The sequence below is a fragment of the Sminthopsis crassicaudata genome, chromosome 2, assembly GCF_048593235.1.
Source record: "Sminthopsis crassicaudata isolate SCR6 chromosome 2, ASM4859323v1, whole genome shotgun sequence".
NCBI classification, from domain to species: Eukaryota; Metazoa; Chordata; class Mammalia; order Dasyuromorphia; family Dasyuridae; genus Sminthopsis; species Sminthopsis crassicaudata.
In genome coordinates this window covers 522,389,948-522,404,738 of record NC_133618.1, presented here as the reverse complement: position 1 = coordinate 522,404,738, position 14,791 = coordinate 522,389,948, and the positions used below count along the sequence as shown (strand labels likewise).

At 31.7% G+C, this 14,791-nt stretch overlaps 1 protein-coding gene across 3 annotated transcripts in view; it reads left to right on the top strand.

The window, feature by feature from the left end:
• Window positions 1–14,791, top strand: part of SPPL2A (signal peptide peptidase like 2A) — a 104,751-nt gene that overhangs the window by 56,065 nt on the left and 33,895 nt on the right. For all 3 annotated transcript variants that reach the window (XM_074294497.1, XM_074294498.1, XM_074294499.1), the window contains 3 exons: window positions 10,565–10,684; window positions 11,038–11,217; window positions 14,292–14,381. In XM_074294497.1, coding sequence (XP_074150598.1) covers window positions 10,565–10,684; window positions 11,038–11,217; window positions 14,292–14,381 — 390 coding nt within the window. The remainder of the gene's footprint in view (window positions 1–10,564; window positions 10,685–11,037; window positions 11,218–14,291; window positions 14,382–14,791) is intronic.

The following is a 14,791-nucleotide window of genomic DNA, read 5'->3' as shown; positions in this document are numbered from 1 at the left end:
TACTATCACTTTTGTTTTACAGTTTCAAGTTTCACCTCAAGGCTTCAGAGCTTCACTGCTGTGTAACTTTAAATAGGATATGTGATCATGGTAGATTTAAAACTAGAAAGGTATCTAATCCAAACCTCTTTAAATTAGCCTTTAAATCTCCTAGTGAGTGACTTATACTGCAGAACTTGCTGAAAATATTTTTTTCCTGGATACTGTTTTACGAATTTTAAAAATGCCAAATCTATGTTGATACGGTCTAGCTTGATTAAAACTAACGTGGGTGAAAGATTTATGTTTTAGCATCAGTTAGAGTAAAAGTTCATAATTGATGGACAAGTTGAATTCCACAAGTTCACCACAAGTGTGCTAATAAGTATTCTGTGCTATTTGGGGAAAATGAGAGATTAAATATTTGAAAGTCTTCCGGGGGAAATAGTAAAATGATCTCATTGATTTGAATGTTTCCTTTAATGGTAGCCATCACAACCTGCCTCTACTGACACATTCTATGTAGCTGACATGCTGGTAAGTTCCACAACTGAGGGTGCAAAGTGCTATTGACTTCCTCTTTCTGACATTGAGAGAATATCAGAGAGTACTAGGACTGTCAAACAATATTCATCCTTATTAAGTGATCAGCCCATCTTTTTCTTACATTCATTTCTCTGTGACATTACTTTCTTCCAAGTCTTTGAATTATGTTCCTTATGTTTTTGCAATCATGTTAATTCTTAATATCTTTCTTTGTACTACTCATGCTTAATTCTTTGGAGATTGGAATATTACATTATTTGAAACATTTTGAAAACACTAAGGAATGTTGGTATTCAAATACTAAAAAATATTGGTATTTTAAAAATAGACTTATTTTGGGGAGATGTTTGATGGCATTAGTAAGTGTGTATATGTGCACATACATACATGTATACATACCTGTGTATATTATGTATATAATTGGTTGGATGTTGTCTTTTGTACTGCAAGACTGTTAGAGTCAAGTTACATTGTGTCCAACTGTGGCTGATCTGACCAACATGAGCTTGGAATGCTCTGCTACAGATCAGATACAAATAGTTCCTGTAAACATTTGAGGTAACTTCTCTAACTGCACATCTCATATTTCTTTTGGGCTAAGTCAATTCTACTTTGCTTATAGAGCACAGCCTCTTCTCTGATGAGGACACGCCATGCTCTACAGTCCTGGGCCAATGTCTCCCATGTCATACAATCAATTCTAAAGTTCTTAAGAGAGATCTTAAGAGTGCCCTTGTAGTTATTATCTATGTGTGTGCGTATATGTATATATACACATATACACATATATATAAAGAAAGAGAGTCTTCAAGGAACTGACAATCTAATGAGGGAGAATATACATTATTATACACTTAATATAATTATAAAATATTGTACAAATAGTATGTAATTTGTCTGTGGTCTCTAAGAGCTTGGTAGTTTTCTTAGTATCATTTTTATACCTTTTCATGGGATCTTTGATAGGCTTTTAAAATTATTTAAAGTATGTGTATATGCATTTATATATATATATATATATTTTGGCAAGGTAATTGGGGTTGAGTGACTTGCCCAGGATCATACAGCTAGTAAGTGTCAAATGTATGAGACTGGATTTAAACTCAGATCGTCCTGACTCCAAGGCTGGTGCTCTATCCACTGTACCACCTAGGTGCCCCTTTAAAGTATATTTTTTAAAAATATAATATATTTATAATTTTTCCCCAGTATAGCAAGCCAGAAAACCCTCAATACAATTCCCTATAAAACATTTTTATTGTTTTTTCTTCCATTTTCCTGCTTGTGCCTCAGAGCTCAATAGACTGCATATATTACATTCCATATTTTTATGCATTTCTAGGTTTGCTTGGTTTTTGTTTTTTGTCTGCTTTTCACCACACTTGCTTGGTTTTAACTAGCCCTGTGCAACTTATTTGGCATTTCTCCTTTGCTCTCTACCTTTGACATTTTTATTTCTCCTCTTAAGTTTTCTATTGCCCTTCTCTTGCACTGTTTCCTATAATCCCATGCTTTGTAGATTTTTAAATTGTTATTCTTTAATAATATTCTTTCTTATTATTCTTTAATAATTTCTTGTGCTTCACTTTACCTTTTTTTTTCCTTTCTTTTTTTTTTTTTTTTTTTTTTTTTTTAGTTTCTCTAGTTACTTTCTTCCTTCTCTGACTTTAAAGGGAGGGAAAAGTAAAGGACGGGAAAAGAATAAACATTTGTCTTTTATCTACTATGTGCAAGGCACTATTATAAGAACTTTTAACAAATATCATATCATTTTATTCTCACAAAAACACTGGGAGATAGGTGTTATTTTTATCTCTGTTTTACAGTTGAGGAAACTAAGGCAAACATAAGTTAAGTGACATGCCCAGGCTTCAGCAAATAAGTGTCTTTGGCAGAATTTGAACTCAACTCTTGCTGATTCCAAGCCCAGGGTTATATCCAATATGAAATTCAGATAAGTTGATTCTTTATCCTACATAGTCTTTCCTCAGCAGGTATCATTTTCTCTTGCTTTATATTTACTGTACTTTTTATTGCTATCTTTTTTTTTTTTAACATCTCATATCCTTCCCTACCAGAACCATCTCATAAGAAAAATATGCTTTATACAAAAAAAGAAGAATATCAATAAAACTGACATATCTCTACAAGTATAAAAATATGAGCATTGTACCACACCACTGGATCTTCCATTTCTATAAAAAAGAGGGTGGAGGTATCTTCAGCCTCTTTTTTGGAACTGTTGTTTGGTTTGGGGGGTTTGTTTTTTGTTTTGTTTTTTGTAATTTGCAACATTAACTTTTGATTGTTTTGTTGTATTCTTTTAGTATATATTGTAGTCATTGACTATATTGTCTTCTTGCTGGCATCAGCTCATATAAATCTTTCTAAGCCTCTCTTTATTCATACTATATTTCTTATTGATCCCAAGTTACTTTGTTTTACTTTTTTCACTTCTTTTTTTCTACCATCATTTGAAATATTTCTTTGTTTCCCCTCATTTATTTCTAGGTTTCAATTACTATCTTTCCTATTTCATATCATTCCTTCATTAATCAAATAAGACACAACAAGTAAGACACCTTGTGAACTCTACAACACTGTAAATGTTAGTAGTTGTTATTATTATTCTACCATCTTATCTTCTAAGCTACTGGTGTGATATACAGACCCTGTTGCCCCCAACCTACTAATAGCCATACTTCTTTTCTAGTATAAACTGGTGAAGTTTATTTGATTTGTAAAGTAATGCTAAAAGATAGATAATATAAGCTTTTTTTTTCCTTTTTTTTTAAATAATTAAACCCAGAAAGTATTGTGCTGTGGTACTGTTAGTACTGTAATACTGTCATCAAAGGGTCCAGGTTCCAAGTTGTTCATTTGATTAAGTAATGGAATTGGTAGAGAGCCCTTTGGTCAGGAGACTAGATAACAGATTGAACTTGGGCACAAGGAATGAAAATGAGTGGTACATTAGTGTACAACACTGAGATTTTTTTCCCATTTATCTTGTGTTTTTCCCCCTGAGGCAATTAGGGGTAAGTGCCTTGCCCAGGGTTACACAGCTAGAAAATGTTGTGTCTGAGACCAGATTTGAACTCAGATCCTCCTGACTTCAGGGATGGTGCTCTATCCACTATGCCACCTAACTGCCCCTATCCTGTGTCTTGTATATACAAATATATATACATAATTATTTGCTTATTGTCTCCCCAATAAAATGAGAGTTTCTTGAGAAAAAGGTACTATTTTTGGCTTTGTTTATATTCTTAACATTTAGCATAGAAACTGGCTTACAGCAGGTGCTTACTAAAACACTTGTTGACTGAGTGTGAAGGGCCAGAACCCTACCATTATGTGAGATAGAATCAATGTCATTGTGAGAAGGAAAATGGAATGTTAGCTTCTTAACTAGGTGGTGTAATGGACAGAGTATCTGGCTTGGATTCAGGAAACTCTTGAGTTTAAATTTGGCCTCAGACATTCCTTATGTGACCCTGAGCAAGTGACTCAACCCCCTTAGTTGCTCATCTGAAAATGGGGACACACTGGCTAAGATGACAAACCATTTCAGCATCTTTGCCCAGAAAACTTAAGAGTCAGACATGAGTGAATGACTTGTTGGGCAAGAGGGAGACAGTGAAAAGTCTGTATTCTCACCTCTGTTGCTCACTATTTTGGATAAGTGTGGGCAAATCATTTACCTTTCTTGGCCTCAGTTTTTTTATCTGTAAAAATAAGTGGTTTAGACTACCTCAAAGAACATGCATGGATTGCAATCCCAAATGAGGTTGTATAACTTAATGTGAGGATCATGAAAAATTTGGCAACAGTAAAATGTATCAAGTATTCCACCGAGATTTAATTCTTAATGTAAAAATAAACAAGCACCTCCATATTATTAGTATGCAAATTTCCTTTCATTTTTAATAAATAGTAAGATTACATATATATATAGCAAAGAATTGTTTTAAAATAAATTTGTTTATGATTTACTATCAGTAGATGTTTGATTTATATACTTATTTTATATATGTTTATCCAGAGTTGCATTAAAATTTCTCAGGTGAAAAGAAATTGGGAGTAGAAAAAGTTAAGAAACCCTGGATTAGATGACCCTTGAGGTCTCTCCTGCCCTAGACTTATGATGCTAAGAAGTTAATCCATCTATAAATATTTATCAAGTGCCTGTTGTATGTCAAACATCGTGCTAAACACTGTGCTCTGCTCTTGAGGAGCTTACAGTCTAATAGAAGAGACAATTTATCCCATATCAGACTAGATATGGGATAAATTGGAAATAATCAATAGAAAGAAAACACTAGAATTAAGAGGGATCAGGAAAAGCCTCCTATAGAAGTTGAGATTTTAAAGGAAGTTGAAGATGAGAAGACAGAACATTCCAGGCATGAAAGACAGCTAGTGAAAATGCCTGGTGTGAGTATATGGAATGTCTTAAATGAAGGACAGCAAGGAAGTTTGTATCACTGGATTGCAGTTTATATAAAGCCCTGATGGTTGAAGCATGGTTATAAAGTATAAGAAGACTGGAAGGAGAGGAGGAGGGAAGATGCAGATTACGAAGGGCTGTGAATACCAAAAAAGAGGATTTTGCCCTTTTGATTTTGGAGGTAATAGGGGAATAACGGATTTTATTGAGGAGTGGACTGTGACATAGTCAAGAAGGAACCATAAATGCAAGACAATGCATGCAAAGAAAAAAGAAACCTGAATTATAATTACAGAATGATGATCTTCTGATCAATCAGTTGTAACCCAATAAGTTAAATTCAGCAAGACTTTATTAAGCATTTAGAAGTTGCAAGGCAGTGGGAGTAAAAGACAAGAGCCAAGTAGTCTTGGCTTTCAAGAAGTTGATATATTGCTTATGGAATACAAAATATTAGATAGACACGAAAAAGAGGGGCAATCAAGTATTTTAAAAACTTTTTTTTTTTTTTTTTACTGTTAGGTATTGTTAGGCTCTAAGAATACAATTACAAAAGTGAGATAGTTCCTACTCTCAAAAGTCTTAGACTAATTACCAGTTTAAAAAAAAAAAAAAAAAAAAAGCCCATGAAGGAGCCTGGCATGGAGATCTGCTTGCACAAAGACATGGAAATAGAATGTGGAGTTCAGGAAACAGTAAGCAGACAAATTTGGCTGAAATCTTGAATTATATGAAGAGTACTAATATAAAGTAAATTTGGAAAAAGACAAAAGTCTTTAATTGCTAAGCTAAGGAGTTTGTCATTTATTCTAGTGGCAATTATAATCAATGAAGCTTAGGAAACATTGGGAAAGGGAGATATGACCTGGTCTTACCTGCACATTAGGAAGATTATTTTGTTAGCTGTGTAAGCATGGATTGGAAATGAAAGAGACTAGAAGGAGTGAGATGCATTAGACAACTTTTGTAGAGGTACAAGTAAGAAATTTTGATTTGAACTAATCACCCTCTGAGTGGAAATAAGAGAAGTGATTTTACTGAGGTGATAGAGATAGAATCTGTAAAACTAATTAGATATGTTGAGAAAGGGAAAAGATAGGGATAGTTATGTCTGGAAGAATGGTGCCAATTTCAGCAGAAATAAGGAAGTCTTATTTCTTAGAAGTAAGGATTTCTGAAATTATGAAAATTTGCTGAGTTCAAGAAAAATTTGTATAACAGAAATGTATCTCAAATTCTTTAAAATGTTCTGTAAGAACTCTGTGATCAACAATTCTTATTTTTAAAAAATCTGATATCTAAAATCTTTAAAGAGTTGACACAGATTCACAAGACCAAATCTATTCCCTAAGACACTCAAAAGAGTCATTGTAAATTGATCCCTGAAGAGGTCAGCTCAAGACATTGCTGTAAGCAAAAGGACCAAGAAAATATTGACTGTCCTCAAGAATGCCATTAAAAATAAAACAGCTTCCATTTATGCAAAATTATTGCACCCTTACCACACCAAAGACAAAAATAGAACTAATCTGAGGAGAATAACTAATATGATTAAACTATGGGAAGTTATTCTATGAAGACAGCTTTAAAAACATTAGAACTCTCTAAATCTGAAAGACTATGCTGAGAAGATCATAAATCCAAAGACTGTAAAATTATGAAAGTCTTTTTACAATGAAGGGGACATTATTTACCAAATCTAAGAAGAAAAGGATGAGAAGATGCAATTGAAGAAGCATAATATCTATTAAGACTCCATAGAGAATAGCAACCATGAAGGAAGAAAAAGATCAGTAAAGGTTCCCAGTAATTCATAGCCCAAGATGATGACTACCCAAATACACAGAATATGGGTAATAAGATAAACTGAAAATCTTAACATAAGAAAGCAAGTTTGGTCCACAGAGTTGGTAGGATGGTTGTTATTGTTTGTTCTTCTTTCTCGAAGAATATCATGATATACAAGTGAATTATATTTAAGTGAGGGAGGGCTCTGCAAGATCACCTGCCTCACTTTCCTCTCTAGAGCCATCTGGGTCTAGTGGCAATATATAGATCAAGACAACAGAAAATGGCTCTGGATGAAGTGGGAGACCTTGGCCTTTTTTAAACTAAGGTCTCTAATAAATCTCAATTTGACTGAGGCCACACCCATTCAGTGATTAATGCTAGGTAGCAATTGAGGCAATGAATCTCCTCTTTCACCTGGTCCAAAAAATATCTGGATAAATAAATAAATGGAATAAGGCTTTGGAAGAGAAGTCATTATTCAGAAAGAATAGAATAGAGAAAAAAAGGAAAAAAATAATATTGTATATTAAGAAGATATATTCATTTTAGGATATTCAGAAACTGTGTAGAGAATGCCTGATGGTTAAAACAGAGAGGAATTAATACTGTTGTAAGATTACATGTTGAAGAGGGAAATTTTGATAAATTCAGGAAATATACTAAAAATGTGGTACTTTAGAACTCTAATGAAATGATGAAGAATTTCAGTTTTCCAAGCTCATTCTGTGACAAGCAGAACAGTGAATACTGTCCATTTTTATTGGTTTATGTTTCCTCCTCTTCTCTCCCTTTTTTTCTGAAGTAATTGTGAGGATAGAGAAAGGGAGGAAGTGGATTCATGGGAGTTTTTTTATATATGACTAAAGTCCTCGATCAGAGTGCTTCTAAGAAAGTGACCCATTCCTATGACATTTATCATTCATGTGATACTAAATCATTTCCTACTTTATCATTTTGGAGGTTTGTTTTATTTATGCGTTATTATATTATAATTATGTAATAAATTAATTATGATATTTAATTATAATAATTAATATACAATTATATAACTACTATAACATTATATAACTACTCATTTGTGAGCCTTCTCTTATGATTTAAAAAAAAGTAATTAATAAAGACTAATTGTTGCAGTGCCTGTGTCTAATGACCTACAGAATGTACTATTCTATGCTGATAGTCCTTGCCACTCCAAGAAAATTTATCTTGTAATAATCAAATCAGAGATTTAAAAAGATAATTATAGTTTTAATAATAATAATTAACATTTATGTAATCTCTTAAAGTAATACCTAGTAAGCACTTCATTTTAAAATTTGTAATACAGAAGGAAAGAAAAGCCAAGCATAATCTGATGTGTTCCATAAATTTGGTTAAAGTCTGTTTCAGAGGATCAAGATAAAGATAGATTGGCCTAGAATTCTGTAAGAGAAATAAGCTCAAGAGGGATTGAAGCTCTCATAAAAGAAATTCTAAAAACATAAAGGTATTTCTGATAAGGAGAAAAATAGAGTTGTCTAAAGAAATATGTGACTCCCTAGGCAATTCATAGACTGCAGTTTTAAAATATGTACCCAAAATGGAATGTAAGGAAAGATAATAGAAGATGAATGCAGGAGTGTAGCACAATCTATAAGAATTGTGTCAGCAATGCTTAAACTCATAATGAGATTAGGATGGTGAAGGATACTAAAGAAAAGAAAAAGAGTTGTATATTAAGCAAAAGAGGATCAAAAAGGGAAAATGATTGTCCTTAAGGTGGATGGGGTGATAGCAGATGATGGAAGGAAGATAGAACTATTATTCAACTCCTTCATTTTTCTCTTTTCTCTGCCAAGTAAAATGTTCTTTGGACTGGAAAGGACAAATCAAAAACTGGTAATAGTGAATTAATGCATAAGACTACCTTTTATGAGTTTGAGTTATCAAACACAGATAAATGAATTGAAGGAACTGATGGATGTGATTAACAATCTCTTATCACTAACCTTTGAATGTTTACAGAAAATGGGAGAGAGAGTGCAAAACCACAGAAGATTTAATTTTCTCTGATTCCTGGTAAAAATTCTGGAACAAATCTTTAAAAGGATAGAATATATAAAAAAGAAACTATGATCACAAAGAGCCACCATGCCTTTAGTAAGAACAGGCACATGAGACTTTTCTTTCTTTATAGAGCAATAGAAAAAGAGAGTGTTATAGCTATATTTTTATCTAGACATTAGCAAAACATCTAATAAAGCCATGCCATTCTTGTGGAAAAGATGGTAAGAAATATGCTTGGTAACATTATAGTTAGGCAAATTCATTATCAGCTAAATGATTGTATCCAAAGCATAATTAATATATTGGTGTCACTGGGGAGGGAGGTCTCTAGTGCAGTGTCCCACAGTTTTTTCTTACCAAAATGCTATTTATCCTGCAAATCTTTGCTAAAAATGTTAAAGCAATAAATGTTATACTTCTCAAATTTGCAAACAATACTAGGTTGGGAAGGATAAGTAGCATATTTGATGACAAATATTTTGTTCAGTTAAAATTTGAGGACAAATGAAATATTGTAAGGATAAATAATAATATCTTATACTGATATTAGAGGGGGGGGGAAGTAAACAAACCAAATTGGCAGGATATAATTTAGTGGAATCTTTTTTTTCAAACAAACTCATATGCCTATAATATGAAATGACAGTTGAACACTGCCACTTTAGTCTACATTTGGAGAGGTGTATCATTTAAAATAATCGCATCAAGTAGTAGGTGCCACATTTTAAAGAGAGCATTTGATAATCTAAAGAGAAAATTATGTAGAGAAAGGTTACTAGAATAGAGAAAAGCTTGATGATCATACCAGATAAAGGATTACTTGAAAGAATTGGATATTTAGCTTACAGACTAAAAGATTCAAGGAAGATAATCAAAATTATCTTTATGTATTTAAAAGGATGCCATATGATGGGATTTGATTTGATCCCTGAGGATAGAACTAAGCAAGGGATGAAAGTTGCAAAGAGATTGGTTTTTACTTTTGTAAAGAATAACATTAATAATTAGAGCTATAGATAGAGTGCTTCACCTCACTTGGAGTCTTCAAGCAAAGGTTTAATGACCACTTATTGGCGGTATAGCAAGTGGATTCTTTGTCAGACAGAGATTGAACTTGATGGCCCCTTCCAGCTCTGAAATTATGTAATTATAAGATGTACACATTTTCTTGAGAATAGGAACCAGTTCTTCAACATCTTTTATATTTCTTACTTAAGTTTTTAAGTGAGCAAAATGGTTGTTTATAAATATGTAATAGAAAAAATATCAAGGAGCTTTCCCAATAGATACTGCTCCATGGACAAAGATAAAAATTAGTGGTATACAGAGTCTGTACTATAGTTAGTATTAGATTGTGGAAGCATAAATATTCCCATTGCATTTTATTTAGCATTTATAAGATAAACAAACAACATTTTTAAATGATTTGGGAATGCAATCATAAATGTAGGAAGTAGTGAATTTATTATATTATTGTAGTCATTTTCCCCAGAATTTTACCAAGGCCCACAACTGTATTTACACAAGAGTTGTGTATATAACACAGGGTCTGGCACACAGAGGCATTTAATAAATTTTTATTGATTGATTGTGGTTGTAATCTTAAAATATCCTACAAACAAGAAGCAAGTCCTTTCAAAAATTCTTCCCAAGGAAATATGGTTATAATATGACTAAACTTCCACACAAAGACTTATAAATCTTGAGTTATTAGTAAACCAAATTGTTTATGTAGAAATTTTTTGTTCTTAGACAGCTGCTCGGGAAGGAATCATACATGCATATGGAGAAGGAAAACCATTACCATCTAAGGACTATTGCATGCTTTACAATCCCTCTTGGACGACTCTTCCCACTACAATAGAAAATACAGTAAGTAGATAATTGGAATTATGGTTTAAGTAGATAATCTGAGTAATAAAAATGAAGATCCTGAGAATGAATCTTGATTAGTTTTATTGTATATAAGACCAATAAAAATTTATGGTGGTTAAGTAATGATGAATAGTGATTTTATTTATCTCATTCTCTTGGCTGTAATAAACTAGTCTATAGAAAGATCAATTTGGGAGTTTCTTATAATTATAAGAATGAATTTAGATCAAATCATGTATCTGATTTGCAAGACTGATGTATCAAATTAGTACTGCTTTCTTATAAAATAGGGTCTTTTTTTTGGGTGGGGGCTAATAATTGGTATGTAAAGATATTTCTTACATTTGCAGACTTCATATAGTTTGGAGAATCTGACCATACCACTCTGCAACTCTTCTGACATTCCTCCCACTGGAATAAGAAACAAAGTAGTTGCAGTATCATGGGGCACCTGTGAATTTCTCGAAAAAGCTAAGATTGCACAAAGAGGAGGCGCTGAAGCATTGTTGGTTGCCAATGACAGTTTATATGTAAGTATGAATAGGCTTTTAAAAAAATTAGCAAAAAGCAAAACCCCCCAAAATGTACAAATGACTACAACATAAAATGACAGAACAAAAATCATTTCATCAGGTAGCATTTATTAAATATTTATTGTATATTTACATTATTTTAAGTATGAGGAACACAAGTAAAAGCAAAACAATTCCTGCCCTCTAAAAGCTTATAGAGTAGATGAAAGGTAATCTTAAAAGGAGAGGGTCCAGTAGCTGGAGATGGGAAAACCAGGAAAGGCTTTATGTAGAAGTTACATTTAGTAAATGCTATATTACTTTTAGCTCAAAAGAGATATGAAACTGTACCTTGTTCCCTTCTCTTTTTTTTTCTAAATAGCATTTTATTTTTCCAATTACATGAAAAGATAGTTTTCAACATTCTTTTTTGTTTTGTTTAGTTATTTTTTGTTTCTAAAAATTATCAATGCCTTTTTTTTTTTTTTTTTTTTTGAGGCAGTTGAGGTTAAATGACTTGCCCACAGTCACAGAGCTAGGAAGTATTATGTCTTGAGGTCAAATTTGAACTCAGGTCCTCATAACTTCAGAACCAATGCTCTATCCACTGCACAATCTAGCTACTCCTGACATTAATTTTTGTAAAATTTTGAGTTCCAAATTTTTTTCTCTCTGCTCCCTTGAATCCTCCCTACCCAAGACAGCAAGCAATCTGACATAGGTTATACATGTACAAAAACATTTAAACATATTTCCATATTAGTCATATTATGAAAGAAAAATCAGGACAAAAGGGAAAAATATCATGAGAAGGAAAAAGCAGGGCCCCCCCCCCAAAAAAAAAAGTGAGAATAATATGCTTGAGTCTGCATACAGTCTCCATAGTTCTTTCTCTGGAGGGGGTGGCATCTTTCATTTCAAGTCTATTGGAATTGTCTTAGATCGCCATATTGTTGAGAAGAGCTAAGTATATCGTAATTGATCATCACATAATCTTGCTGTAACTGTACACTGTTCAATGTTCTCCTGATTCTGTTCATTTTACTCAACATCAGTTTGTGTACTTACTTGTTTTATAATTCTTAGTTACTACAAAGAATTTTTTGTGAATATTGTTTTCTTTGTTCCTTTGTTTCTTTCTTTAGCTGACTTGAGGCGTGTGATTAATAATGCTATCATGGCATGAAAAAGATAATGAACAATTTAGTCATTTTTTTCTACAGATTTTCAAAATGGTATCCAGGATGGTTAAACCTATTTACAGTATTACTGTTAGCATATTAATGTGCCTGTCTTCCCATATATTTACTGATGACCATTCTCTTTTTTTATTTCTGCCAATTTGCAGGGTGAGAAGTGAAATGTCACAGTTATAATCATTTATATTTATCTTACTATTAATTATTTGGAATATGTTTTCACATGATCATTTATTACTTGTATTTTTAAACTCTATGTCTTTTAATCACTTATTTATTGAAATGTGGCAATATCATATATAATCCCTTTATTTTGGATATTAAACTGTTATCAGTGATGCTTGATGCAAATATTTTTTCTCACTCTGGTTTCTCTTCTTATTCTGGCCTTATTTTATTTATGCAAAAGTTTAAAAATCTTCTATAATCAAAACTGCCAGTTTTGTCTTTTATGATATCCTTTATTTTTTGGTTAATAGTTTTCCCTTAGCCTCAATTGCAAAAGGAACTTCCTGTTATTGTCTTCTAATTTTTTAATGATTTGATCTTTTACGTTCGGGTAACAAAAACATTTTGAACTATAATGGATTAGCCCTAATGTCTGTCAAATCCTTTTCCATTTTTCCCAGCAAGTTTGTGCCCCACCACCAAAAAAAGAAGTAATTTATGTTCTTGGATTTATAAATCCTATGCTACTGTTTTCAATTTTTTGGTTGTTTTTTCTTAACTAGCTTGTCCCATTAATCTGTGTTTTGGTTAATATCAAATAGTTGTAATGACTACTGTTTTATAATTTAATGTCTAATAATATTATATGCCATCTATATTTTTTCCCCATGGATTGGCCTCATGATTCTAGATGGCTTTCTTCCTCCTGTTATAGGAACTTCATTTGTCCTGTTTGAAAAAACTCAATTTTCTTGGCAAATCCATTAACCTGTGAATTAATTTAAAATACTATTATTTTTTAATATATTGGCACAGCACAACAATAAGCAGTGAATATTTCATTTATGTAAATCCCCTTTTATTTCTATTGATTGTTTTGAATGTTTTTTATTTATAAAATTTACTATTTCTTTTTGACTTTTGTTCAAATTATATAGAAATGTTGATTGTGTGTGTATTTACTTTGTTTCCAGTCTTTTTGCTGAAATTTCTATTCTCCTCAAAAGTTTTCTAATTCTCTGGGGTTTTCTAAATATACATTGTGAGTATTTTAACATATTCTTTGACTAATTCTCTCCACTTATTTTAATGTTTGTGAAATCAAGCAAATTTTATGTAAACTGAGATTAATAAGCTTATTTCTTTTTTTTACTTTGGTGATTTCAGGTGTTTCTATTGTTATTAAAACACATGTACAGTATGTAGTCAAATTGAGAAAACACTTGTAGCTTCAGTATTTCTGTTTCTAATATATAGGTACAATTTTATTTCCTAAGAATAGCAGTAATTCTCCACTTTATAAAAAGATTTTTCTAAGCCTATTTCATTCCTCATTTTAATAATATAATAGAGATTATAATCTATATTATTTTGATACATAAGAATTTTGATGATTACAAAATTTTTATATACCAGAATAATATGGAGTATAATTTTGATTGTATTTTATCATTGTATCTGAAGCTTAACAAAATTTGGAATAAACACTTTTAAAAATGGAATAAATAAAAATTTGTGATGTAAATAATTTTTTGTCAAAAGAGGACCTATTAATTGTTTGATGTTTTGTTTTTTCTATCATTTATACAACATTTAATATTAAGAAATAACATACAATACAATTCCTTCAAATTGTAAAATATTTTTGCCTAATTATTTTTAACCAGTTGTTTTTTATTACTTCTTTACTTCTGATATATTTTTGAAAAACATTTTCTCTTTTAGTTTCCTCCATTAGGAAACCATTCTGAATTTCAAGATGTGAAAATATTGATTGCATTTATGAGTAACAAAGACCTGAGAGATATGCAACAGGTAAGTTAGTTATAATTTATGGTTTCAATGCCATTGAAATCTAATTTCAATAGCTTTGGGTTTTTTTCCAATTCTGTTATATATAATGATTGAGATAACAACGCTATTAGTTGTATCAGTAAATAAAACATAAATGTGGAATTACGAAAGCTGAGTTCAGATCCAGCCTTTAAACAGATTTACTATCTTTGTGACTCTAAGCAAGTCATTTCACCTTTGTATACCTCAGCTTCCTCATCAGTAAAATAGCTCCTATCTTTTAGGTAACAATATGAGGATAAAATGAGATAATATTTGCAAAGTGCTGTATAAATGCTAGGGATTATTCACATGTATTAATGGAAACAACACAGAATTTAGAATGCTAAGCTTGGAGTTATCCAATTTGGATTGGAAAAAACCCTCATTTG